The sequence below is a fragment of the Bombina bombina genome, chromosome 6 (genome assembly GCF_027579735.1).
Source record: "Bombina bombina isolate aBomBom1 chromosome 6, aBomBom1.pri, whole genome shotgun sequence".
Lineage (NCBI taxonomy): Eukaryota > Metazoa > Chordata > Amphibia > Anura > Bombinatoridae > Bombina > Bombina bombina.
Window position 1 is genome coordinate 332,710,448 of NC_069504.1, and position 25,743 is coordinate 332,736,190.

The following is a 25,743-nucleotide window of genomic DNA, read 5'->3' on the forward strand; positions in this document are numbered from 1 at the left end:
GTATGCTTAGTGCACAACTTTATATTGGACTTTCAACCTTCTCAGTTAATACATTGCTTGATGTGGAAAAACAAACTAAACTCAAGGTATCTGTATAATTGCAAGAGGAATGAGGTTACAGTGTGCATATGGGTGTTCAGTGTATAAGGGGAACAATAAACATTAGAGATGTGCATTCAGAGGTTTCGTTAAACTTTGAATGTGGAGGAGCCCTTCATGGTGCTTAGCAATTTTCATTGCCAAATTAATTTTTGTGCAATGCAACACGCTAAAATCTGTGCAAATCCACATTTTAGCGTGTTGCTGTTGCACAAGCATGAATTTGGTCTAACGAAGGGGTAAATGCCCCCAAAAGTCACTAAACAAACAAGGATTATCCCCTTTATCTGAAATCCAGTGCAGTATTTTTCCTGCTATTCGATACTGACACTGGCACTCTGATCCTGTGACATTGGTTTGTAGGAGTGCACCTGATTGAGGATATATAGATATTATATTATGCTCAATTGAAAATAACTATTAAATATTGAAACCAAGTTCATTAACTAATTGATTTTAGTTACCCGAACCTGCTTTTGTATGTCTGTATATACACTTTGTGTTAACAGCATGTCATGTTGCACAAACAGAAGCACTTCTGCCTACATATACATAAGAGGTCATTTTGGGGGTCTTCATTGGTCTGGAGATTCTATAACAAAATCTAAGAGGTCCTAGAAGCTGTTAAGGACTGCATGTTTTGGCAGCTGTTTTTCCCCAAGCATTTTCCAGTATTATAGTATACAGTATATGTAAAATAATAATGACATGATTTGTCATCAGCTGTCATGCCTATCACAACCTCTTCCTCATTAAATAGCATTGGTCAATCAAGGAGACAAGAGCAGAGAGGTCCTCCTGTGATGTGAACATGAGGAAGGGTGGAAGGACAGAGTCACTGGAAGAGGGAAACTAAGAGATGGGTGAAGGTAACACAGCGGCTCCCTCCCTAACCGTATAGAAAAAGCTACAACAAAACACATGAATATAAGTGGACTTGTTTGCGATCACCTATTAAACATTTTTTTTTCTTTTCACTGTTTGGGGGTTTATGTATTTATATAAAAACATACATCTGTGCAGCAGATAGGAACCAAAAGGCCAATCAATCCTCGATACTTCTAGCTGAAGTTCAAGCTTAATGAATTCTAACATAACCTCTTAAACATACCCCACTTATTGCCCTAAAGAAATCAGCTCTTTTTCTAAAAAAGAAAAACAAACACCCCCTAACAGTATACAAATGCCCACCCCCCAAACCCACAAAATAAAGTTAAACCTAATCTACCCATTGCCCTGAAAAGGGCATTTCTATGGGCATTGCCCTTAAAAGTAGGCAAATGCATATTTGAATGTTATTTAACCCCTTAACGACCATGGACATACAGGGTACGTCCTACAAAAACTGGTAGTTAATGACCAAGTATGTACCCTGTAACCCTGTACGTCCTCAGGGTTTTCAAGCACTGGAGGCATCCTGCAATACCATTTTTTAAGCATCCAATGCAGAGAGAGCCACTCTGTGGCCCTCTCTGCATTGGCCAGCGATGGTGCCGATTGTTGGTGGCATGGGAGGGATAGCAGAGAGACGGGTGGGCGGCCCATCGCTGGGTGAGTTCAGGTGTGAAGTCTGGGAGTGCGCAGGACCGCTACACTATGGAACATATTAAGTGGAGGGAAAGGGGAATAAGATTTGGGAAAGGGATCTGGGAGGGGGTACGGTGTTGAGGGGGGGCAGCTACACTATGGACTACTGGGTACTGGAAGACAGCTGCCATTACCTAAGATGGCGTCTAACAGTTAGAGGGGGGAGGGTTAGAGAGCTGTTTAGGGGGGTCAGGGAGGTTGGGAGGTAAGGGGGGATACTACCTTGCAGAAAATATATATTTAAAAAAAAAAAAGAAAAAACAACAACTTATTTTTATACTGGCAGACTTCCTGCCAGTACTTAAAGATGGGGGTGACCTTAGGGGGGTGGGGGAGGGAAGAGAGTTGTTTGAGGGGGTTCAGGGAGGGATCAGGGGGTGGGATGTGTCAGGTGGGAGAATGATTTATACACTAAAGCTAAAATTAACCATACAAGCTACCCAATTAACCTCTTAACTGCTGGGCATAATACAAGTGTGGTGCGCAGCGGCATTTAGCAGCTTTCTAATTACCAAAAAGCAATGCCAAAGCCATATATGTCTGCTATTTCTGAACAAAGGGGATCCCAGAGAAGCATTTACAACCATTTATTCATTAATTGCACAAGCTGTTTGTAAATAATTTCAGTGAGAACCTAAAGTTTGTGAAAAAGTGAACGATTTTTTTAATTTGATCGCATTTTGCGGTGAAATGGTGGCATGAAATATACCAAAATGGGACTAGATCAATACTTTGGGTTGTCTACTAAAATATATATATACATGGCAAGGGATATTCAGGGATTCCTGACAGATATCAATGTTACAATGTAGCTATCGCTAATTTAAAAAAAAAAAATGGTTTGGAAATAGCAAAGTGCTACTTGAATTTATTGTCCTATAACTTGCAAAAAAGCAAAGAACATGTAAACAAACTTAGGACAAAATTGATAAACTATTTAGGATGGGTGTTTTTTGGTGGTTGTAGATGTGTAACAGATTTTGGGGGTCAAAGTTAGAAAAAGTGTTTTTTTCCCCCATTATTTCATCATGTTTTATAAAAAAAAAAAATGTATAGTAAATATATGATAAAAATAATGGTATCTTTAGAAAAACGGTATATAAAATGTGTGGGTACAGTAAATGAGTAAGAGGAAAATTACAGCTAAACACAAACTGCAGAAATGTAAAAATAGTTCTGGTCCCTAAGAAAATTTAAAAATGGTCTGGTCACTAAGGGGTTAATACATTTGATGGAACAGCATTTTTAATATGCTGTGCTGAGTAAATATTTGCCGTCATGAGGTACAAAGGCCTTGTCACTGGGACAGTGCCCTTAATAGGTCAAATTTGCACTTTTTTAAGGGTACATTATGGTATCATAGCATTGAGGTCCAGTTTTTGTCATCAAAGGTACATATTTGCCTTTGAAACGTACAATCTGCAACGGTACCAATATGTACCCATGTTAAAGGGTACAGCGGGTGCACCTTTGAGGGTACTGCCCCAGTGACAAGCTTTGCACATTTTTGCACATTTTTTCTGACAGTGCAGAGTTATTATTTAGAAATGTGCATTTGTGGGCTAACAAATGCAGAAGGCGGCAATTTGCAAGCTACTTTCGGCTCTTTTCGCAAGCCGGGTTTATTCTTGTAAAAGTGCAACACATTGAGATCTTGATTTGCACAGACCTCAGTCTCAAAAGAGATGAATGTGGCTTGTGGCCGCTTTCTTCCGCATTCCTTAGCTCATGAAGTACACAAATGCACATAGCTACGAAAAACACAAAATGTGTTGCATCAAACCAAAAAGACATATGGATTATGGACAGTGTACAATAAAAAAACACTTATGGGGAAAAAACAGGTAATAACATAATTGCAAAAGTGTTAACCCTTTTCCCTAATAAGCCTCAATAATAAGGGATTAAGAAGGAGTTCCAAAGTCTTATGGGAGATTTCTACCTACACTTAGTGGCACAAAACTATATAGCCACCTCGCCAGGGATAATTCATTAGAGAGAAGCTGCCATAAACTATAATATATATCCCACCACACACAGAAATATACATGTGTCTCATGAATTGTGTAGTGCAAAATTTATGAAAGAACCACAATTAAAAATCACTGTATAAGTAATGGATTTATTTTTGATCAAGGTTTTGTACACTTTAATACATTTTAATAAATTATCTTTAGCTTTTCAGCCTGTCTACAATTTGGCCATTCCAGTAGATTACAGATTCCTTTAACCCTTTTTTGCTTGGGGGGATGCAAAACATTGCTCTACAATGTAATACAAGGACGCCAAGCAGGCAAAAGGCCAAAACGGAAGAACATTATGTACAAAATGACTGACAAGGATTAGTTCCTATCAACAGCACTGCGCAACTTGAAAGACTAAAAAGGGATACACAACAGGTTCAAATTATTATTAATATTCATATCACAGCAATAACTTAGCTGATGACATACATACATAGCATTCAGAACAAAGGAAAAGCAAATACAATAACAGCAACTAAGCATTTAAAGAGTTTGTTGACTGACCAGCAGAAAAAAAATATTTACTAAGCCTGACACGACAGAGGTACAGGCTTTTTCTTTGTATTAAAGCTGAGGAGATTACCCATTTTTATCTGGCAGAGAATACCAAGCAACTTATACAATAGGTACAAGCCCATTTTAAGGCCTACGTGTGAGTGTGCTAGATCTTGCAAAAAGGCCAATAAAATGAAGAGAATCTGGGCTTCAGTTCTTTACTACTATACTGAAGAGGCAGGAAAGGAAAGCTAATGGGACTAAGAACATGCACACACAAAAAAGTAAACTGCATTGATCATAAGGCCTGTTAGGAATCAGAGAGGATAACAATTATCCAAGTGTCTCTGCCAAATGTCCATCCGGTTTGGAGCCACAAATATATGGCTTACAGACTTTGTATTAAAACCCATCAAGGATTCTGGGAACCCTGAGCATTAACATATATAATGGCAGAACTGTTATAATGTAAGACAAAACCACATTAACAACACTTTCAATAAAGAAGCCAGAGCTTGAAGCAATGTCTCATGGGTTTTTACAACTGGTTTGCACACAGTAGTTGTTCAGTTTAAACCTACTAACACCCGAGAGGTGCACTGGTTTTAATGCAGAGCACACCAAAAAAAAAAGTTACAGGTTGTGAGAGAGGAAATCCTCAGTTAAATTATCTACACAGTCTTTTTTTTTGTTTTTTTTTTTTGTTATAAGTGGCACATGAAAGAGTAATATGCCTTAATTATTTTATGTAAAAGAAAATATACATTTTAATTTATTATAAAATCACAATGGGAAGGTTTCTTTAAAAAAAATACCCTAACTTAAGATTAAGTAAGGGTCTAAAAGATGGAAACAATTTCTTTACATTTGGCTCTTTAAACATGACACATACAATCTCTATATACATAGGGATATATGTATATTGAATTATTTTTAGACATACCAAAAAATATTGTTTAAATAACTATAAATAATTTATAGACCATTCACACAGAGAACAATGGCATTGTAGACATTAAGAACAGTGTAGTAGTACTTTATATTCCTTCAGACTAGCTAAACGGTTCTACCAGGAACCTGACACATGCACTATATAAGATATGGCTTTATACAGAAGCATCTGTAATGTACCTTTCATTTAAATGGCTCATTTGCTTTCATTTGTTTGAATTTTGCCGCAAAAATAGATGCATTATTCTGTTTAAAGAGGCATGGAAGTAGAAATTAAACTTTTATGATTCTTATAGAGTGTAAAATAAGAAAACAAATTTTACAGTTTAATATTGTTACCAAATGTACCTCTTTCTATTGGTATCCTTTGTTGAAACCACTCCATTTTATAAGAGCATACGGAGGTAGGCTCAGGAGTATGCACATGTCAGGCCCTTTATGGCAGCCATGTCAGCAAAAATGCTTGTAACAATGTTATACATTGAGTAGTCAAGACACATGCACACTCTTGAGCCTACTTCAGCATGCACTCATGAAAGGAGCTACATTTCAACTAAAGATACTAACAGAAATAGCTACTTCTGACAGCAGAATTATTCTTTTTTTTTAATTTTAGAGACTCTAAATTATGAAAGTTTAATTTTGACTTTTGGTACCATGTACTTTTAAAAGATATTTAATTTTTTATAAATGAACCAACAAGATTAATACCTTTTATGTTGTGAGTATATATAAATATACAAGCCCATCGTATATAGTAAATGTATTTTGGACCTGGTAATCTCCTCTTTTAACTTATATTATCCTAAAAATAGCATTGTCCTTCTTATGAAGTAATTTAAATAATTCTGCTTGTGCTGCTCGCAGCACAAATTAAAGAATCCCCCATATTAATTTACAAAATAACCCTTTATCCATGTAATAACAAAAACTTAAATGAGAAATAGGGTGGTTCTCATTCTAATTTCAGGTAGGAAGGTATTGAATAATTGAACATTAAGTAATCCAGTTTGTAAACTTCGTACAGCTGTGTTTGGTGCTCTGAACTGATGTTCTGGAAGAATTCGGCTGTCATTTCATCAGTAGTTCTGGTAGACTTTGCAAAGGTTGGAAATTTAAGATAGTCACTAACTCCTGCCAGCTGAAGAACATAATTAGAATCCTCCTCTAGTGTTTCATATTTTCCAATAAGATCATAGTGGATATGACATGGATGGCAGAGAGAAAATACAGTTTGCCAGTGTTCGTTGAAGGGTTCTTCCCTTTGTGTGTGTGGGTCTATAAGGTAAGCCACAAACTCTTCAAATTTGACATCATTGCCATTAAGCAGTGCCTCTTGGGTGGCATTTTTCCTTTGCCGTCTTACTATTTTGGTACCATAGCGTTTGTGGAAGGAAGTGTTATACTTTTGAGTAAACTTGTTTCTGTAGGCCGAGACCAATCTCTCAAAAGGTTCTCGGACAAAAAGAAATTTCATATAATTTTTCAAACGGTGATTGATTTCTGGGATACTATACTGGTTGAGGGTTTTCAGGTTTGAGGACACATGGGCCACATTAGCTGGGATATCCATTGGATCACTGTATTTTCCTCTTCCAGTAAGGACCATCATGACCCTCTTCCAATTCGTACATGCTACTTTGGGCACATAACAATAGATCATTTCATGGTCTTCATCTACAACCAAATGTTTCAAGTCATTAGGTGTCAGTACTCTGCGTTTCCTGCTTGCCACACTATTTGCCCGGCATGTTTCTGTAACTTGATCTCTTCTCGTCTGGTGCATGACAGCATTGCCGGACAGATCCAACTAAAGGAAACACAAATTGCACATTGTTATCCATCAATTTATATACATAATATCAATACTATGTAATAACTACTACCTTCATTTATACTTTTGTAAGAAAACCACCTAGTATAACAATATATCATCAACTGTAGAGAAAACTTAGCAGAAATGGCACTACATATTAACTTACTATTAATGTCAGTGGAATGCTTGTGGCATGTATTCACTATTAGTGCTTTAAATCAAGCGAAAATGAAATACTGCACCAATTAATGCTAAATTTACCAATTATTAAGAGAGAACATAACCATACAGTATTGCCTAGACACAGGTAAATAAAAATGTGTAATTGGCTGACTCATGTATTCGTAATCACAAGATAATTTGTACACTGTAGATTGAAAGTCAGGATTTGCTTATGAAGCCAAAGCTTAGCTACTATTTACATACCTCCAATATAATAGTGAGATAGGATTTTTAAGGCTACTTTCTGTCTATAGTGAAAAAAATATCCTTTTAAATCTTACAGATGCTAACTGTACCAATGGAAAAATTTACTTCCTAAAGTACTTCATGAATGTTCATTGATTTAATTTGTGAAGTTAAACTCAATTCATTTACTTTTTTTTATCTCATTCAGACACTTGCATTTTGGCTTAAATCCATATAGTCTGTCCCTAATTATATATTTTAAATAAATTGGTTGAGAGAAAATGCATTTTGTTTTAATAATCACTGTAGTGTTAATAACTTAATTAAGAATGACTTAAATTGAAACTATAACGGTTGTTTAAGCTGTATGTTTTTATTTTTTTGATGCTAAAGAAGCATTCCTTTTACTGCTTTAGGGACTTCATTGGATTATAGTATTAATCCACAGGACTTCACAAACACACTGTAGAAAATGCTTTACATTCAGGGCGTTATGCTAAAATAAATCTTCACATAATCAATGCTTCCATGTTGTCTCCAAAGAAATAACAACTAAAATAGTTATACTGAGAAAATCAGAATTATTTTAATGCTGTATAAGTAGTAATTAAGTACTGCACAACAAACTCTTCTAAAATCTAAAGAGGTGCCGTACTTATAGTATACTTGCAAATTAATATTTAGTATTCAAAGACAACTGAGTACTGAATTAAAGAGCAATACATTTTCATTCAATATATATTCCAAATCAAGAGACAAAACTAAACTTATCATGGCATACTTAAAAAATCATTGACATCTTCACCTATTGTAAAACCTTACAATTCACATCCTGACGCAGTATGACACACTAAGGTCTGTTCTCCCAATCACACTAGAAATCAATAAACAGACAATGAAATAAAAACGTTTATTGTGTACATCTATTCCTGTATGATTAACCCGGGTCTGAAACAACATCTATCATATTTAACTGCATTTCTAAATGTTCTAAATATTTTTTTTTTTTAATTTATTTATTAAAAGTGCAATAAATCAATATTATCTTTGTAATATCTTTGAAATTTAATACTAGTCAAGACTATTGGATTAGTGGAAATTAAAAAAAATAAATATTAAAATTCAAACTACAGATTAATTTTATTAATGTACAACAAACAAAAATGTTTCCACATACCATATGATCTATCGGCCAAAAACTTAAATGGAATACAGGATTCCTTAAAGGGATATAATACTAGGCTTGTAAAGTGTTTTTAGAGGTTGTTCCTGGCCTCCCTGTAGCCATGGGTGCAGTGATGTTGAGATCTAGCATTCACTAAATTCTAGTGCTGATATGTTTGCACATGTGCAGCAACTCTTCTTCACATACCTGTAGGTTTCAAAATGGCACCCATAATTAGAGGGAGGTGCATGAAATGTATTTAGTGTTTGATTTTATTGTGTGATGGTTAAATGGACATTAGAGGGTTCAATTTTCAGAATAAAGTACTGATTATCAACATACACTGACCAAACTATAAAAATGAACTACAATGCCTAAATATTTATTATGCAACAGCATCTGAAGAATAGAAGTTACTATGGATAAATATATGCATAGACAAGAAGCTGTATACTTCAACACAGACATAATCACAAAAGCTTCATGTAAATAATAGCACAAAGGTGACTATTAAATACAAGCATAACTCCCGCTGTAGTAGTCGAAAGATAATTTATTTGCTATAAACATAACCATGGAGTAAAAGCAGAGTTACAACAAAATTAATTAAAAAGTTACTCAATCGCGCAAAACCACAGGGATATTGGCAACATAGCTGTTTTAACACATATGTTTATAGCAGTTGTATTAGTCTGTAGCTTATAGGTCTACAACCAATTGTTCATTGCATGTTAGTCAGCACAATGAATTATGAACACTAAATTATTTGTATGCTACAACAAAATTTATAAACAGTTCTTTTGCACTACCACAATTCAAGCCCAGCACCACACCATACTCGTGGTTACACTACTGGAGAGAAATCACGTAAAATCTTTGGGATTTCTTTTAGACCTTGTATTCTAATGTAGGAGTCTGTTTCACATAAAGAACACTACATAGCAACATAAACATTTATCAAGATAACATTTTTGTTTCTAAATTTTATATTTAAAGGCCTTGCCATAGTGACAAGACTTCTTCGACTTCAGAGAGTCAGTAGTATTTTATTGATTTTATAATAATTGTAAAATATTGTTTCAATGGCTAAAATGTGTACAAATGGTGTTGAAAAGCCTTAGAAAAGTTGTGTGGAACTCATGGAGGAGAATCACCTTTGTTGATAATAACTTGGGGACTATTTTAAATATAGAGATCTACAATGGCAATAGTTTTGAGCCCTCCCACCATGCAACAACATGAAAGCCCCAGAACAGCAGCCTATCCAGTACTACTTGGATTTCTAAGTGAGAAATAAGCATAACAACAATGTAAGTTTAACCTACTGTTACCAATAACTCATACACGAAGAAGTTGGGTAGGTCACTATACTCAGGAGGACTGACACTATAAAATGCTTCATTCAGATCAACAGAAACACATCTCTACTACCAAAGTAAAATGTGTTAAATACATTTGGTAATAATTCAAAATGGTTTAATAGAAAATGTATAAAGCATTTATTTCCCAAAACAACACGTAAACTGGCTGAAATAAATTATTCATAAAGGTAAGGCAGGTTATGTAAAAAAAAGAAGATACATTATTACTGGACAAATATGTTAGTGATCCAAATGATTGCTAAAAATGGGAATTTCAAAGTAATTTTCAGCTGCGGTTTATACCAATCCAACATATTAATTTGCAATACGGAAAAACAACAGCACTCTACCTCCAACCACCTCAATTGGTAAATCCTTATAGAGACAAAGGCTAATTTGGAGAGTAAATAGATCTACAGCATTTTTTTGGGAGTGGGGGGCTCAAACCTCCAATGTCTTGGGAAGTTGATGTTGTTTTAAATAAATGTTTTAACTTTTACTGCATCCTGTAGTTTTTTCTACTGCCTGGTATGGCCTGATCTGTGGCGTGTGACAGCATCGGAGTTTCGCCCCTCCTATAGAAATGTTGTAAGAGTTAGTCTGGAGGAGAGCTAGCTGAGTTGCTAATATGTCTTGGTCTCCTTTAATAGCACAATCTTGTGCTTCCAAACAAGTGAGTGATTTTGATCTTGTCTGCTTTTTCATTTCCTTGTAACGTTCCTACACCATAGCACCTCTGTTTTTCATTTGGTGAAAAATATACTATAAACTTGGGTAGTTGAAGAGCTTCAAGATTTTCCGGTGTAACATTTTTATGGTTAGACCTTCCATACTATCTGCTAATTACACATTTAGGCTTGTCATTAATTTAGGAACTTTACCTGATATCAAATCTTGGTTAGAAAGAGTAATCAAAACAAAGATGTGTGGGATATTATGTCACTATAACGAATTTTAATATACCTATCCTATGTCACATTTTCATGTGACCTACATCACATATTCTTGTTTTAATTGTCCAATGATTTAAAAAAAAAAAACATACACTTACGAAAATTTATCATACAAGCAGTGGACCAATAATCAGCAATACAATCAATCTTTTTTTATCCAGTTTATTTTTATTAAGAATCCAAATAAAATGCATAAATACAAAAGTACAAATGTCAAGTTACAAGTTACAAACAATGCGTATGTTGAAGAAGAATCTAATAAGAGAAAAGAATACAAGTAAATAAAAAGAATATACATCCTGGATTCTTACAGATTTTTTTAAAACAATTCTAATAACCTTACGGCTAGATTTAGAGTTTTGTCGGTAATGACCCGCGTAGCTAACGCTGGCTTTTTTCTGGCCGCACCTTTTAAATAACTCTGGTATTGAGAGTCCACAGAATGGCTGCGTTAGGCTCCAAAAAAGGAGCGTAGAGCATATTTAACGCAACTTCAACTCTCGATACCAGAGTTGCTTACGGACGCGGCCAGCCTCAAAAACGTGCTCGTGCACGATTCCCCCATAGAAAACAATGGGGCTGTTTGAGCTGAAAAAAAAACCTAACACCTGCAAAAAAGCCGCGTTCAGCTCCAAACGCAGCCCCATTGTTGTCTATGGGGAAACACTTCCTACGTCTGCACCTAACACTCTAACATGTACCCCGAGTCTAAACACCCCTAACCTTACACTTATTAACCCCTATTCTGCCGCCCCCGCTATCGCTGACCCCTGCATATTATTTTTAACCCCTAATCTGCCGCTCCGTAAACCGCCGCTACTTACATTATCCCTATGTACCCCTAATCTGCTGCCCCTAACACCGCCGACCCCTATATTATATTTATTAACCCCTAATCTGCCCCCCACAACGTCGCCTCCACCTGCCTACACTTATTAACCCCTAATCTGCCGACCGGACCGCACCGCTATTATAATAAAGTTATTAACCCCTAATCCGCCTCACTCCCGCCTCAATAACCCTATAATAAATAGTATTAACCCCTAATCTGCCCTCCCTAACATCGCCGACACCTAACTTCAAACATTAACCCCTAATCTGCCGACTGGAGCTCACCGCTATTCTAATAAATGTATTAACCCCTAAAGCTAAGTCTAACCCTAACACTAACACCCCCCTAAATTAAATATAATTTAAATCTAACGAAATTAATTAACTCTTATTAAATAAATTATTCCTATTTAAAGCTTAATACTTACCTGTAAAATAAATCCTAATATAGCTACAATATAAATTATAATTATATTATAGCTATTTTAGGATTTATATTTATTTTACAGGTAACTTTGTATTTATTTTAACCAGGTACAATAGCTATTAAATAGTTAAGAACTATTTAATAGCTAAAATAGTTAAAATAATTACAAAATTACCTGTAAAATAAATCCTAACCTAAGTTACAATTAAACCTAACACTACACTATCAATAAATTAATTAAATAAAATACCAACAATTACCTACAATTAAACCTAACACTACACTATCAATAAATTATTTAAATACAATATCTACAAATAAATACAATGAAATAAACTAACTAAAGTACAAAAAATAAAAAGAACTAAGTTACAAAAAATAAAAAAATATTTACAAACATTAGAAAAATATTACAACAATTTTAAACTAATTACACCTACTCTAAGCCCCCTAATAAAATAACAAAGCCCCCCAAAATAAAAAAATGCCCTACCCTATTCTAAATTACAAAAGTTCAAAGCTCTTTTACCTTACCAGCCCTGAACAGGGCCCTTTGCGGGGCATGCCCCAAAGAATTCAGCTCTTTTGCCTGTAAAAAAACATACAATACCCCCCCCAACATTACAACCCACCACCCACATACCCCTAATCTAACCCAAACCCCCCTTAAATAAACCTAACACTAAGCCCCTGAAGATCTTCCTACCTTATCTTCACCCTGCCAGGTTCACCGATCCATCCTCGGAAGTCTTGATCCAAGCCTCGGAAGTGTTGATCCAAGCCCAAGCGGGGGGCTGAAGAGTGACGTCCATCCTCGGGCTGAAGTCTGGATCCAAGCGGCGACTGAAGAAATCCATCCTCGGGCTGAAGTCGGAAGTCCATCATCTGGATGAAGTCTTCTATCAAGCCGCATCTTCAATCTTCTTTCTTCTGGAGCGGAGCGGAACCATCTTCTTCCAAGCCGACGCGGAACATCCTCTTCAACCGACGACTAGACGACGAATGACGGTTCCTTTAAATGACGTCATCCAAGATGGCGTCCCTCGAATTCCGATTGGCTGATAAGATTCTATCAGCCAATCGGAATTAAGGTAGGAATATTCTGATTGGCTGATGGAATCAGCCAATCAGAATCAAGTTCAATCCGATTGGCTGTTCCGATCAGCCAATAGAATGCGAGCTCAATCTGATTGGCTGATTGGATCAGCCAATCGGATTGAACTTGATTCTGATTGGCTGATTCCATCAGCCAATCAGAATATTCCTACCTTAATTCCGATTGGCTGATAGAATCCTATCAGCCAATCGGAATTCGAGGGACGCCATCTTGGATGACGTCATTTAAAGGAACCGTCATTCGTCGTCTAGTCGTCGGTTGAAGAGGATGTTCCGCGTCGGCTTGGAAGAAGATGGTTCCGCTCCGCTCCAGAAGAAAGAAGATTGAAGATGCGGCTTGATAGAAGACTTCATCCAGATGATGGACTTCCGACTTCAGCCCGAGGATGGATTTCTTCAGTTGCCGCTTGGATCCAGACTTCAGCCCGAGGATGGACGTCACTCTTCAGCCCCCCGCTTGGGCTTGGATCAACACTTCCGAAGCTTGGATCAAGACTTCCGAGGACGGATTGGTGAACCTGGCAGGGTGAAGATAAGGTAGGAAGATCTTCAGGGGCTTAGTGTTAGGTTTATTTAAGGGGGGTTTGGGTTAGATTAGGGGTATGTGGGTGGTGGGTTGTAATGTTGGGGGGGGGGGTATTGTATGTTTTTTTCTACAGGCAAAAGAGCTGAATTCTTTGGGGCATGCCCCGCAAAGGGCCCTGTTCAGGGCTGGTAAGGTAAAAGAGCTTTGAACTTTTTTAATTTAGAATAGGGTAGGGCATTTTTTATTTTGGGGGGCTTTGTTATTTTATTAGGGGGCTTAGAGTAGGTGTAATTAGTTTAAAATTGTTGTAATATTTTTCTAATGTTTGTAAATATTTTTTTATTTTTTGTAACTTAGTTCTTTTTTATTTTTTGTACTTTAGTTAGTTTAATTCATTGTAGTTATTTGTAGATATTTTATTTAAATAATTTATTGATAGTGTAGTGTTAGGTTTAATTGTAGATAATTGTAGGTAGTTTATTTAATTAATTTATTGATAGTGTAGTGTTAGGTTTAATTGTAACTTAGGTTACGATTTATTTTATAGGTAATTTTGTAATTATTTTAACTATTTTAGCTATTAAATAGTTCTTAACTATTTAATAGCTATTGTACCTGGTTAAAATAAATACAAAGTTGCCTGTAAAATAAATATTAATCCTAAAATAGCTATAATATAATTATAATTTATGTTGTAGCTATATTAGGGTTTATTTTACAGGTAAGTATTTAGCTTTAAATAGGAATAATTTATTTAATAAGAGTTAATTTATTTCGTTAGACTAAAATTATATTTAACTTAGGGGGGTGTTAGGGTTAGGGTTAAAATTAGCTTTAGGGGTTAAAAAATTTATTAGAGTAGCAGTGAGCGCCGATCGGCAGATAAGGGGTTAATACTTGAAGTTAGGTGTCGGCGATTTTAGGGAGGGCAGATTAGGGGTTAATACTATTTATTATAGGGTTATTGAGGCGGGAGTGAGGGGGATTAGGGGTTAATAAATTTATTATAGTAGCGGTGAGATCCGCTCGGCAGATTGGGGTTAATAAGTGTAGGCAGGTGGAGGCGACGTTGAGGGGGGCAGGTTAGGGGTTAATAAATATAATATAGGGGTCGGCGGTGTTAGGGGCAGCAGATTAGGGGTACATAGCTATAATGTAGCTGGCGGCGGCGTGCGGACGGCAGATTAGGGGTTAATAAGTGTAGGTAGCTGGCGGCGACGTTGTGGGGGGCAGATTAGGGGTTAATAAATATAATATAGGGGTCGGCGGTGTTAGGGGCAGCAGATTAGGGGTACATAAGGATAACGTAGGTGGCGGTCGGCAGATTAGGGGTTAAAAAAAATTAATCGAGTGTCGGCGATGTGGGGGGGGCTCGGTTTAGGGGTACATAGGTAGTTTATGGGTGTTAGTGTACTTTAGAGTACAGTAGTTAAGAGCTTTATGAACCGGCGTTAGCCCAGAAAGCTCTTAACTACTGACTTTTTTCTGCGGCTGGAGTTTTGTCGTTAGATTTCTAACGCTCACTTCAGACACGACTCTAAATACCGGAGTTAGGAAGATCCCATTGAAAAGATAGGATACGCAATTGACATAAGGGGATCTGCGGTATGGAAAAGTCGCGGCTGAAAAGTGAGCGTTAGACCCTTTCCTGACTGACTCCAAATACCGGCGGTAGCCTAAAACCAGCGTTAGGAGCCTCTAATGCTGGTTTTCACGGCTACCGCCAAACTCTAAATCTAGGCCTTAGTGTCTTAATGCCTTCTCTAAAACATTTAAGATATGTTATCCATGGAATATGTACTTGATGTACCTAAGTGGAAATAGGTTTGATGTATGTAGTTGTAAGGAATATGGTGGCTTTAGTAGTCAAGGGGGGTACTAGGTAAAATGGTCTTTAAATACTGTAGCCAAGTGTGTTGTAACTCGATAAATTGATCTCTGTTTCCTGATTTATAGGAGCTATATTCTTCTAGTTCTATCAGGTTAGTTAGTTTACTTCGCCATATCTCTAGAGAGGGAACTTCAGTGGATTTCCAGTTTCGTGCAATAAGAACTTTTGCGCTATTTGTCATAATTTTCAATAGAGGTCTAAAATGTCTCTGGGGACGTTTGGTGCCTTGTTAAGCAGCCAAATCAGGGGATCCAATGGAAGGAGTATCTGGAAAATATCTACTTCTTTAATAATGTCCCTCCCTAGTGAATTTATCTGGGAGCACCACTATCACATATGGCTCATACCACTACCTACATGACAACATCGCTAGCATTGATTTTTAGTTTTGGGAAACAATTTATGGAGTCTTTTAGAAGTCAGATACCAACAATGTAAAATTTTATAATTTAATTCTAGAATGGAGGAAGAGGAGAATTTTGTATTATAAAAAATGTTCGTTGCTGTTTTGGGGGTTATAATCACTTCAAGTTCCTTCTCCCAGGATTCAATAGAGTGTGGTAGATTACCTGGATGTGGCTGGGTGATAATCCTATATATATGGGAGAGACTGTGTTTAATAGGAGGATTGGAGTTAAATAATTTTTCAAGATTGGTCAGCGGACGGATCAAGTTTTGTGTCTGTCGATGAGTTGTAATGTAGTGATGAACTCTTCTGTATTGGCCCAAGAATAACCCTTGTTTATTAACTGTTGTTGTGTGTAAATCGACTCGTTAATCATTATTTGATGGATAGCTATATCGTTTAGTGGAGATTTTATATTTGTAACAATTGTTGTTGTGAAGTAATGATGTTAATGGACCAGGGCAGGAGGTAAGGTAGGGGTTCATCCTATTTATAGTATCCCATGTTTGTAAGGTTTTTTTTGTAATTGGGTTAGCTACCTGTCTGATTAGTGATAGGGAGTTTGGATGCCAGCACACTGAGGGAAGACTTATGTTCCTATTTAGGTTCTCTTCTAAGGTAAAGAGGTAGGAAATATGGATTGTCTATACGATTCCACAACCGGAAGGCCCAGCCCTCCCTGAGTGGTTGAACGTGACATTATGTGTTTATCCTAGGAGGCCGTCTGTTCCATATAAAGGAACCAAATAGTTTTTGAATCTGTGAGATGTAATTGGAAGGTAAAGGAATGGTTAGCGTTTGTAGTATGTTTAAGAGCCTTGGAAAAGCATTCATTTTGATGGTATTAATTCTACCAAGCAAGAGATCTCTCAGAGTTGTTTTGATAGATAGAAAGTTTAATTTGAAAATAGCGTCTTGGTTATCTGCCAATTGAATCCCCAAATATCCCAGGGATTCTCTGCACCACCTAAATGGACACATTTATGTAATTTTACTTTCTAATTGGGGAGTGAGCGCAATTCCTAAGAACTCTGATTTAGTCTTATTAATCACAAAGTTTGTGAGCTTAGAAAAGGAGTCTAGTTCTTTTAATAAAAGAGGAATTGTGTTAACCGGGTTTGTGAGGCAAAAGAGAATATCGTCCGTTAACATGGACATCTTGTATTCCTCTCCCCCAACATGAATACCTGTTATGTCTAAATTGTTTCTTATTTTAGTCGCCAGTGTTTCTATGAGGCAGGTGAAAAGCAATGGGGACAGTGGGCAGCCCTGTTTAGTGCCATTAGTTATCTGAAACGGTTGAGACAGGGTACCGTTTAACACTATTCTAGCAGATGGAAGATTATAAAGTGCAAAAATTCAGTGTAGTGTTGTATAGCCCACTCCAAAGGCTCGTAGAGTTACTTTCAGAAAAGGTTATCCGACCCGGTCGAAGGCTTTCTCTGCATCGGTAGATAACCAAATTGAGGGAATATATTCTGTTTTGGCATGCCACATCAAATGGAGATTACACACTACAATCAATCTTACATAAAGTAAATGGCTATAAGTATATATATATATATATATATATATATATAAATATATATATATATAAAACCACATTAACAAATGCATGTATATAGACAACAATTACACATAAAACCCTCACACCTTTACTTCACACACCTCTCTCCTCCCTTTCCTCTCCTACTAACCACCCACTCTCTTGTTGCTATCGATTTGTCTCCTCTTCCCAGACACAGATTGTAAGAAATTTACAGCCTCCTCACAAATTATCAAATTACCTAGAGTTATATGAAAGTATAAAATCTATAGCAAGAAGAACAAACTACATTCACAGGTGATTCTATTTTGGCCACCATTTCTGGTGTCACATCATTTATCAACTGTTCTGTACAGAAATCTACAAAGAAGCTTCACTGACATCTGAAGCTACAGTTATCATTGCATATATTAAAAAAAAAGAAGTTTAAAACCATTTAGATTGCGTGGGTATAATGTATCGTGCATTTGGTGAATTTTCTTGTTTTTTTAAAATATAATAATCAGTTGACAAAAGCATATTTTTATGCAATGAAGGTTCCATAATAGAACAAAAAGTCTGTGGCTCAAACTCGTTTTCACTGTCAGCAGAAGGTTCAAAAGGTTTTTAGTTGTCTGCTAAAAATAATTATAAGTTCAATATTCAATAAAGTTTATAATCTGTGTTATGGTTAAGATTTTTTTTGGGGGGGTTACTATTCATTCCTATGTATCTTAACAATTTAAAGAAAAATATTGAATAATTTTATTACAGGGACAGTCAATACCAGAATTTTTGTTGTTTATAAAGATAGATAATCCCTTTATTACCTATTACCCAGTTTTGTATAACCAACACAGTTATAATAATACACGTTTTACCTCTGTAATTAATCAGTGCTCACTCCTCTGTAAATTCACGTGCGTGAGCTCAATGTTATCTATATGAAACACATGAACTAACTCCCTCTAGTGGTGAAAAACTGTCAAATGCATTCAGATTAGAGACGGCCTTCAAGGTCTAAGAAATTTGCATATGAACCTCCTAGGTTTAGCTTTCAACTAAGAATACCAAAAGAAAAAAAGCAAAATTGTTGAACTGGAAAGTTGTTTAAAATGACATGCCCTATTTGAATCATGAAAGTTTTTTTGGACTGGACTATCCCTTTAAGGAAAAGAAGGGATTCTATCAGATAATGTAATATTCCTTTTTCAAAATATTTTTCAAGACTCCTGTCTACCTCAAAAAATACCTTCAAGTATTTTGTGGATAGGATTTTTTCAACAGGCTTGTTATAGGGAATAGCTTTTATGTATTTTTGTCCATTGCTCCAAAATACCTTTCAATATACAGTTCATGTGGCAAGTAGCTGCATATTTGTGCATAATATTCTTTTCAGATTTTGCAAGAACCATCTTTACCTAAGAATTATGTTAAATGTTTAGAGGAATGACTGAATATATTGAGCAAGTTTATTTCTCACAGAGTCCATCTTTGCCCAGTACAGTCATGGGCCCCACACATATATGAAAATAGAAAATAAATTGCTCTAAAGCAAGAGAGTGATGTATTGCCTATACACATATATATACATACATACATACAGTGTATATATATATATATATATATATATATATATATATATACACACATACACACATATAAATATATATATATATACACACACACACACGCACACAATTTAATAATAATATTAAGGTATAAAATAAAAGATACATTCTTTCTAGATTATTATTATGTTGAACCTATTCTGTTCCTTGTGTTTAACTACTAGTAAGAGGTTAAACACACAAAGTTATCCACAAAAAATGTATTTAAAATAAACTGATCAGTTAATTTATTTATCGCTTGCACCAAAAGCTTCTAACACATGTCTAAATAAAATGTGTAATACCCGTGCTGCACGTTGCACTGAAGGTGTTAGCTTATGACAGGACAAGTTGACAATATACCTAAGAGATGAGTGAATGCATGAGAACTAATTTAGTGAACTTTTTCATACTCGGACTTGATATGATCAGCCTACCTATTAAAATTGCTGTGTTTATTAAGGTTTGATTATGTAACAATATAACATCTCTTTTAGTTATATTTATTTCCTTAACCACGAATCTATTCAGCCAATAGCTCACCTTAGACCAAAAAAACCTGAGTTTCGGACATAGCCAAAAACAATGAGATAGGTCTGCAGTAACATCTAGTACAATAGGTAATTTTATGCAGCGACCATTTAGCTATTATGGCAGGTGACATTTATGTTTTGCTGATCGTTTGCATATGTGACTCTCTTTATGCCTGAGAATTAGTGCATTTTTTATCAATTTAAAACTTTGAATAATATCTTCACTTGAAATCTCTACCAAATCCTTAGACCATTTGTTTTGTAGGTGTTCCACATTTACGCGACCAACTCTGTGCATTAACAAATTGTACCAGATTGCAATAGACAATGATCCTGCCTTATATACTCTAATTACCTGATATATTTCCCCCAATGACCAACTCCTTTCAGGATTTTGTATCTGAGTATGATAATTTTGTCTTAACTGCAGATATGCAAAAAAAGACATTTCTGGATAATGCAAACTCATTTTTCAAAGACATAAATTATTTAATCACACCCAGATGTGTCCTTCAGTTGGTATAGATAAACCAGGCCTTTTTGTTTCCATGATTTAAATGTGCTAGTCAACAAACTCTATATTGCCCCCTATGGGCAAAAATCTTGACAACGGATTCCTTATTTGTAATTCTTTTTTAAATTTGTTCCAAGCTTTCACAATATTAAATATAACCTCTCTGTCTCTAATTGTTTTTGGAGCATCTTCCTCCCTTGCATGCAGTACCCCAAATAGAGAGACTGGGGCTATTATATCATTTTCAATGTGCAGATGAGACAACAACCCCTTTTCCGTAATCCAATCGCATGCTACTTTAACCATGCATGACCAATTATAGTACTTAATATTGGGAAATCCTAAGCCTCCATATTCTCTTTTTTTGCATTAATTTACAAAGGGCAATTCTTACTGTTTTCCCTTTCCATAGAAACTGTGTACATTGTGAGTACAACTTCTTTAAATCTCTCTCTCTAATAAAGAGAGGGAAATTTTAGCATAAAAACAGATTCTTAGGATAATTTTTATCAGATGAATTTTAGCTGAAAGAGATAGTGGTAAGTGTGCCCATTTTATAAGTTTAGAGGCTATAGAATTCCATAAATTATTGTAATTTAATCCATACCATTCTGAAGGGTTCTTACTGAGGACCACTCCTAAATATTTAATATGCTTTTGTACTTCTTTAAATGGAGTAGATTTTATGCTTTTTTCATTTTTCTGTAACCCGATAATCTCTGATTTAGACATGTTTATCTTATTTTCTGAAAAGGAACCAAAATTATTAATAATATCCAATAGTATGGGAATATATGAGTTATCCATAAAATGTAAAATCATCCGCATATAGGGACAGGGTCAATGACCTTCTCCCTATAGCAATATCCTCCATATCTTTCCTGAGTCTTATTGTCAGTGGCTCTATAGATATATTAAATAAAATTGGGGATAGGGGGCATCCCTGTCTGGTACCTTTTGCTATAAATAGCTTGGGTGAGAGTGAACCGTTAATTAACAATGACGTGGTTGGGTTTCTATATATAAGTCTCACAAATGCATTAAAATTACCTGTGATTCCAAATTTCCCCAGAAATGTGAATAACTGGTCCCATGTATTGAATCAAAGGCTTTTTCAGCGTCTATTGTAATCAAGGCTGTGTCCTTTTTAACTTTGGCCTCAGTTTTGCGTTTTAACCATAAATGTTCTATTCAAATTAATACCCTCCGCATATTTTTTGTGGGGTTTCTACCATGCATAAATCCCGTTTGGTCTTGGTGTATTAGTGGGCCTAGGATTTGTTTTAATCTGTTAGCTATTATAGACGTTAGTATTTTGTAGTCATTATTTAAAAGAGAAATGGGTCTGTATGATTCTACTAATTCTGGGTCTTTATCCTTTTTAGGGATAAGATTGATCGTAGAGGATGTAAAATACGATTTCATATTATTTTGTGTATAATATAAATTTAATAATTGTTGCAAGGTCTTTGCAATCTGGTCTTGTAAAATTCGATAGGGATTTGGTCAGGGCCTGGTGCCTTATTTAATGGTGTTATTTTTAATATTAAGAATTTCTTTCTGTGTTATAGTGGCATTTAGCATCTCTAACTGCCCTATTTCTAGTTTCAGAACCTGTATTTGCCCCCAAAAATGTTTTTATTTCACTGATATTTATCTTTGGATCTGTATATAGTTTTCGAAACTATTTGTAAAAAATATCTTTAATCTTTGATATATTTACCTGTCTTTTTGTTTTATCCTTAAATGCATCAATATAATTTTTTGCGTGATTTAGTTAATGAAGAGAGCCATTTCATGGCCCTGCCGATAAAGTTTAGAAATGCAGCGTTTTTCTTTATATCGGTTTCATACAATTTTTTATTAATAAAACTGTCTCTTTCTAACTTTGCCTTCTGATATGTGACCCAACAGTCTTTACTAGGACTGTCAATATATTTTCTATACGTACTTTTAAGTGTCTTAGATCATTGAAGTTCTCTTTGTTTCATTACCCTACATCTTTTGACTAGCCAGGCTTTGATTTATTCCCTGAAAAAAAGCCTTTGCGGTCTCCCAAAAGATTTCCACCTTATCCTCATATGTTCTATTATAAGTGACAAATTCATACCATTTCCCCCTCATCCAATTCTGAAATTTAATATAATTTAATAAATATCTATATATATATATTATTATTACCTCCTTCTCCCTGTGTTTTATGTTGGACTTTGAGTGAGATACTGGCATGATCTGATAAATATATATTGTTGATTTCTGTTTTTATATTCTGACCCAACAGATTTTCATTATTCAGAAAAAAGTCTATCCTTGAAAATGTTTTGTAAACTTTAGACTCACATGTATATGATCTTTGATAAGGATTATGTATGCGCCAAATATCTTTCAATTTAAGTGATTTACAGAAACTAGTTAGCATGCACTGGAGTATTTCTATATTTATTTTGCATGAAAGTATGAAATTAAAGCTGTTTAAACTGATACATACAGGCCCATTTATCAAGCTCCGTATGGAGCTTGAAGGGCCGTGTTTCTGGCGAGTCTTCAGACTCGCCAGAAACACAAGTTATGAAGCAGCGGTCTAAAGACCGCTGCTTCATAACCCTGTCCGCCTGCTCTGAGCAGGCGGACAGGAACCGCCGGAAATCAACCCGATCGAATACGATCGGGTTGATTGACAGCTCCCTGCTGGCGGCCGATTGGCCGCGAGTCAGCAGGGGGCGGCGTTGCACCAGCAGCTCTTGTGAGCTGCTGGTGCAATGTTAAATGTGGAGAGCGTATTGCTCTCCGCATTTAGCGAGGTCTTGCGGACCTGATCCGCAGTGTCGGATCAGGTCCGCAAGCCCTTTGATAAATGGGCCCCTTAATGTCAGAGGAGATGCAGATTTGAGTGTGCTGGGAAATCTCAGTGTCCCTACAGACTGATGAACCTGATGAAATGACTGACTTTTGGTTAAGAAAGACAGATGATTTGTTTTTTAATAAAGTTTTTTTTTTTATCATGAATTTTTATAAACTACCAAAGAGGACATGCTGGTTTATCTCCTAATGATTCAGTAGGAACATGCTCAGCCTGTAATAATCAGTCAGCTGGTAGACTGAGTTCTCCAGGAAATGCTTATAGTGTCGGGAATTGCTTTATATATATATATATATATGTATATATATTATTAAGATGTTACAACCTATGTGGCACCCTTTTTTTTGTATTTCTAGCTCACACCTAATAGTCTAAAGCTCTCCGCCTCAGGTGAGATTATCTAAGAAGTCTCAAATACTGAAAGAGCCGTAAAACTATTTTAGCTTGAGAGCTGTTGATCTCACTATGTAGGTCCTGGGTGTAGAGACAGATTACAATAGAACAATACAAAAATGTTTTTGTAATTTCTCTTCATGCTCACAAGCTTATGATCATCAGGCCCACCCTGATCTTAGAAGAGGAGCAGCCTATTGAAAATAAGAATAATATACCTTCTTTTTTTTCTCCCATCTGGTGGAAACCAATTTTTCCCCACATATATAGTGATAAAAACAGTTTCTTACTAGTGGATAAGGACAAATGCCGGAGCTGTATTGGTAGATAAGGACACACCCCCATGACAATAACAAGCAAACAGTTATTCTACTACACATAAAACATTTATGATTGAAAAACAAATATTTGAAATACCCTATTTAATTTTACATCTCCATTCAAGTTGCTGCAGTCGTACATCATTCTCCACCAAGGGATTAACCCTGTTATGAAAATTTTATTTTTAACTGACACTAAAGTAACATTAATGATTGTCATTTTTATATATCAAGTGTCAATCAATTAATTTAGTTGTGAATATAACTTTGTATTATTTTATGTAATCAAACTGACAATGCCCAATGTTTTTGTGGAATTAAATAAGGGGGACACATGATAATTAATGGGCTAACAAGTAGCCTTTACACTTATTTCTAGAAAAGTATTAAAGGAATAGAGCATGCAATTTTAAACAACTTTCTAATTTATTTCTATTATCAATTTTTCTTTATTCTCTTGGTATCTTTATTTTTGGTTCAGCACCTGGGTAGAGCTTGGTGGCTACATTTAGACACCAATCAGAAAGTGCTACCCATGTGCAGAAGCAAAAATAGGACAACTCCTATGCTTACATTCTTGCTTTTTTAAATAAAGATACCAAGAGAATGAAAAAAAAATTGCTAAGAGGAGTAAATTAGAAAGTTGTTTAAAAGTTGAACCCAAATTTTTTCTTTTGTGATTCAGATAGAGCATGACATTTTAAGCAACTTTCTAATTTTCTCCTATTATCAAATTTTCTTCATTCTTTTGGTATCTTGGTATCTTTATTTGAAATGCAAGAATGTAAGTTTAGATGCCGGCCCATTTTTGGTGAACAACCTGGGTTGTTCTTGCTGATTGGTGAATAAATTCGTCCACCAATAAAAAAAATGCTGTCCGGTGTTCTGAACCAAAAAAAAAAAAAAAAAAAAAAAAAAGCTTCAATGCCTTCTTTTTCAAATAAAGATAGCAAGAGAACAAAGAAAAATTGATAATAGGAGTAAATTAGAAAGTTGCTTAAAATTGCATGCTCTATCTGAATCACAAAAGAAAAAATTTGGGTTCAGTGTCCCTTTAAGTGCATTCCCTATCTGAATCATGAAAGTTTAATTTTGACTAGACTGTTTAAGGTTCTTGTTTTTTTGTATTGCTGCATAAAATAGCTGATAAGCCAACTGTCCTGAAAATGAACTCATTAGTCTAAAAGGCTAACTTAAAACTAACAGGTAAAAGTGGCCTTATTCCAACAGTAGAATTTTAGGAAATAATCACAGTACATTACATGTACTTTGCTATAAGGAACATGCAGTATGCAGCTGCCGAGCAACAGGAGAATTTTGTTACGTGCCTGGTCGCTACAGGTGGTTGAGATTTTTGGAGTCTCTGTAGAATTAGCTGACAGCCATCAACATACAAACTCAATACTATTAAGTGACAAATTTGCTACCCACAGGTAAATCTCCATAATAAGCCTCGGGACATTTTCTTTTAGATGCCTGGACCCAGCAGGAACAGGTAATCTCTGACCACTTTTCCACTTAAGCGACAAGGAAACTGGACAGTTACACATTAGGGCTTCTAATTAAAAGTGTTCTGCAGACTACAAAATTATTTCCTATAAAATGTGTTTTTGTGGATCACAGAATTTAAAAGGGACAGTGCTAGCAAAATTACCACAGTGCTTAAACTAGTCAAACAACTGAGAAAAAAAAACATATCAGGCAGAATGTAATTAAATGGACTGTTAGAGATAATGTAAAGCATTATATTGCTTTTAGCATGTAACAATATTTCTCTGCATTACAATTTGTAACAGTGTACCTGCGAATTTAACTGACTAAAAAAAGTAATTTTATGCAAATCAAAGTGCTATTCAGATGTTACAATTATTAGAGAATCATTTGTGTAAGTAATGCAGGATATCTGTTGAAGTGCGTGAAAAGTCCTGTCAA

The 25,743-nt window shown here is 35.6% G+C and overlaps 1 protein-coding gene across 2 annotated transcripts in view; it reads right to left on the reverse strand.

The window, feature by feature from the left end:
- Nucleotides 1-3,788: 3,788 nt before the first annotated feature.
- CHST11 (carbohydrate sulfotransferase 11) overlaps nucleotides 3,789-25,743 on the reverse strand; it is a 469,189-nt gene continuing 447,234 nt past the window's right edge. For both annotated transcript variants that reach the window (XM_053716961.1, XM_053716960.1), the window contains exon 3: nucleotides 3,789-6,966. In XM_053716961.1, coding sequence (XP_053572936.1) covers nucleotides 6,112-6,966 — 855 coding nt within the window. In that variant the 3' untranslated portion in view covers nucleotides 3,789-6,111. The remainder of the gene's footprint in view (nucleotides 6,967-25,743) is intronic.